The sequence below is a fragment of the Octopus bimaculoides genome, chromosome 30 (assembly GCF_001194135.2).
Source record: "Octopus bimaculoides isolate UCB-OBI-ISO-001 chromosome 30, ASM119413v2, whole genome shotgun sequence".
Lineage (NCBI taxonomy): Eukaryota > Metazoa > Mollusca > Cephalopoda > Octopoda > Octopodidae > Octopus > Octopus bimaculoides.
Genome location: NC_069010.1, coordinates 813,467 through 815,154, shown reverse-complemented (window position 1 = coordinate 815,154; position 1,688 = coordinate 813,467). Strand labels below are relative to the sequence as shown.

Here is a 1,688-nt window from a genome sequence, read left to right as displayed (position 1 = left end):
GGACAACATCTTATTACTTTAACAATTTTTCACGTTGATCACATGGAGGAATGGTGCTCATCTCCAATTCGGATGAAAACACAAACTCCCGTGAATTCGCAGAAAATCTCGTAAGGAAAATAATAAATAATAAATCAAGGGGCGCTACTCTTGGATGACACATTTTGAGTGGTTATCTCCCTTAGATTTGACTTTTGTAGGAGGTTAAATTTGTTTACATTATATTGCATTCTAGGTAAATGTGATGTAAGTATGTTTGTGTCCTGAGGTAGTTCGTCATATGGACATGTTTCTTCTAGCTGTGGGGTTCTTGCGTTGTATTTATTCAATTTTCATGTTCAGGAAAAGAAACTATCCTTGTTGTCTTAGCGGCGCGGGTGGTGGTTCCTCTTTGAAGTGTCCAAGTCTGAGATGTTGCTTGTGTATGCAGGGAGAAAAGGTTTCGTCCCCAATATTTAGGATGTTGTCTGTTGATTGTATGATATTTAGTATTTTAGTGTGTTCTCTATTTTCTGATTTTAGCAATGAGTTTTTCAAAAGTATCTTTATCGGAGGATAAATTGGAGACGCGCCTGCTAATGTTGTTTAATGACTACTGGTGGGTGGCTGAAGCCGATGTCAAATGAGTTTTACCACTCGTAGAGTTTTATCCTTTGATCTCCTACAGCTTTCGTCAAAAGGCACTTGAATATAGTAAGGCATATATTACCATAATAAACACTGATGTAGATATAATTATGAACGCAAGGGTGTCATTACATTTTCATGATAATTCCTACCGGGTAAAAAAGAATAAGGACGATCTATTTGAAATGGCAATAGGGAGCTATAATGGTGTAGAGATGGCTGACATTTTAGGCCTCTATATCCTAAATATCCTTGGAAAAGAAATCAACATAGGTTTATATAGGGACAATGGCCTGGAAGTGGTAGACAATAAAAACGGACACAATATGGATAGGATAAGGAAAACCTTATGCAAAATATTACGCCAATTTTATTTAAGGACCACAGTTAGTACCAACCTTAAAGAAGTCAACTTCCTAGATATTAACATGAACCTTATTACAACCAAATTTAAACCCCATCACAAACCAAATGAGGAAGCCTCGTATATCGACATAGGCTCCAACCATCTTCCAGCAGTCATTGAACAACTACTTAAGAACATTCGGCAGGCACGTTTCCAAGTTATCTGCCGATAAAAATACTTTCGAAGAACTCCAATTTCAGTTTCCCTCATTAATTATACACACTCCGCACATATATATGTATGTATATGTATGTATGTATTATGTCTGTCTGTCTGTATGTATGTATGTATGTATACAGAGAGATAGTGAGAGCGATATGGTTCTTTTTGTATGTATTTTTGAGTGTATATGTGATTATGTTGAGTGTATATTTATCTACGTATGTGGGTTTGTGCGAATCTTTGATGTGTGCCTCATTTATAGAGGCAATGATTATCTTCTTTATCATTTCATAGACTGGACCAATTTTTTCCATTTGACTTTTAAAAACTTCAAAGAATATAAAATCTCTGTGGAGAGCATATCAAGAGCTGTGAGTAGATATTTGTTCTCTCTCTTTTCCTTTCTTTCTCTTTCTTTCTTTCTGCACATATAAACACACACACACACACACACACACACACACACACACACACACACACACACACACACACA

General features: G+C 36.2%; 1 protein-coding gene across 1 annotated transcript in view; it reads left to right on the top strand.

Annotated features, from left to right (window-relative positions):
* LOC106880013 (uncharacterized) overlaps nt 1-1,688 on the top strand; it is a 30,206-nt gene that overhangs the window by 21,177 nt on the left and 7,341 nt on the right. The window contains exon 7 of the mRNA XM_052978057.1: nt 1,490-1,566. Within this exon, the coding sequence (XP_052834017.1) occupies nt 1,490-1,566 (77 nt within the window). The remainder of the gene's footprint in view (nt 1-1,489; nt 1,567-1,688) is intronic.